General features: G+C 41.7%; 2 gene segments (V, D, J or C); one reads left to right on the top strand and one right to left on the bottom strand.

The window, feature by feature from the left end:
• LOC114687596 overlaps positions 1–440 on the top strand; it is a 1,400-nt gene extending 960 nt beyond the window's left edge. The window contains 1 exon segment of the V gene segment in view: positions 426–440. Within this exon segment, the coding sequence occupies positions 426–440 (15 nt within the window).
• An 86-nt stretch (positions 441–526) lies between these two features.
• Positions 527–1,037, bottom strand: LOC119089073. The segment is given in 2 exon segments: positions 527–864; positions 949–1,037. Coding segments are annotated over 2 exon segments (384 nt in total).
• Between the last annotated feature and the right edge of the window lie 773 nt (positions 1,038–1,810).

The raw sequence follows: 1,810 nt of genomic DNA, 5'->3' as shown, positions 1-1,810 counted from the left end.
AAACATTAATTTAGGGAAGCTATGGTTTCTTTATCACATGTACAAAAATAAAGAGGATAAATAAGAGATATTTCAAAATTCCCTAGCTTACTTACTGAAAATAACAGTCAACAAATGTCAGAATTGTTGACTCCTTTTGTAATATCTATCTATCTATCTATCTATCTATCTATCTATCTATCTATCTGGAAATGTATAATAAATGTTTATATATGTGGAATGTATAAGACTATGTGTCATTATCTGGAATAACAAGAAGCAACTGTGAGCTTAGAGGGTTTGTGTGGAAAACCATTTGTTGCAATATGTGAACACATAGAAAGTTGAATAGAATATGACAATGGAGAAGAGCTTCTACAGGATATCCTTGGCTAGAAGAGGAAACCACACATTTTGACATTAAAACATATGCCCTTGCCCTATAGTACAGAACTTCTTAGCTTCTGAAGTAAACCTATTGGTCCTGGGAGTTTCTGTTTGACCTCAGCACCCCCTTGTGGTCCTCAGTATCTCTGTAGAGAGGTTTTCATGCAGGCTCACACTGGAGTTCCCTCACTGTGTCTCTGGCACAGTAATAAGTGGCTGTGTCCTCAGTTTGCAGATTGTTCAGTTTTAAGGAAACTTGGCTCTTGGAGGTGTCCCTGCTGATGGTGAGTCGGGAATTGAGAGCTGAATTATACTCTGTGACTCCATTTCTCCACATTGCTCCCATCCACTGCAGGCCCTTTCCTGGAGGCTGTCGGACCCAGTTTACACCATAGTCACTTAATGAGAACCCAGAGACAGTGCAGGTGAGGGACAGGGTCTGTGAGGGCTGTACCAGGCCAGGTTCTGACTCCTTCAGCTGCACCTGGGACAGGGCACCTAGGGACAAACAACATCACCGTCAATCATACATCCCATAGATGACATGCCTGGGTCCCTCTCCTGAAACCCTGACACACTTACAGCTTGGAAAGGTCACCAGGCAGAGGAGCAGCACCAGGACAGCCATGCTCTGCTGGAGGCTCTAGTGAGAAGGAGATGGGGCTTCTCAGCTAGGCCTGGGCTTTCATCCAGAGCCTGAGGGCTGCTTTGCATTGGGGGAGGTTCCTGAGTGTATATAAAAAAAGCACTGGTTTCAGGTTTGCCTTCAGGTGACTGATATTTGTCCTGTGCATCTTAGTAGATATGGAAATGTATACTCAGGAACATTTCCTGGTCCTGTGTGGTTTATAATGTATAGTAAATAGGAAATATTTTGAATTAGACAGTGCAGACCTGCCAAGGGAATCCTGGGAATGTTTACAGTGAGTCCACATTGATGCAGTGAGGGCAGAACAGGCTACCACATCCTCAATGCATTTGTGCATCTCTAAAAATTCCAGAACTGTTTTTAGAATGGAATTTGGGGTTCTTATTGATCAGAATTCATACTTAAGGAACAATTTAAAATTTATTCCTTTGGTGTCAGTGAAGTCCTCTTATTTTTATTACTCAAGTAGTAGATAACTTGTGTGGAAGTAGTTTATTAATTTTTGTACATGTGAATTCATGTGTTTATTTTATAGGAAACCCCAGAAACTGATTTGGATCCCATCTTACTGCACTCAGACTATTCCCCTTCCTATTCAGGACACCAGACCCGTGCACTTGTCCTTCTGCTTCTTTATCTATGACAGTCTGTTTTTCCCTTTGTGTATTTATATCTCTCTCTGTCTCTGTCCTCAACTTGTGGCTCATAAAAACCAAGGTTCCTAGACATGATTATTGCATTGGTGAGGGATGATAAGGACAGCTGTTCATCACACCTTATGAAAAACAGTAGCAT

This window comes from Peromyscus leucopus, chromosome 14 (assembly GCF_004664715.2).
Source record: "Peromyscus leucopus breed LL Stock chromosome 14, UCI_PerLeu_2.1, whole genome shotgun sequence".
Taxonomy (NCBI): domain Eukaryota; kingdom Metazoa; phylum Chordata; class Mammalia; order Rodentia; family Cricetidae; genus Peromyscus; species Peromyscus leucopus.
The sequence above is the reverse complement of the archived record's forward strand: the minus strand, read 5'-3'. Positions and strand labels throughout refer to the sequence as shown.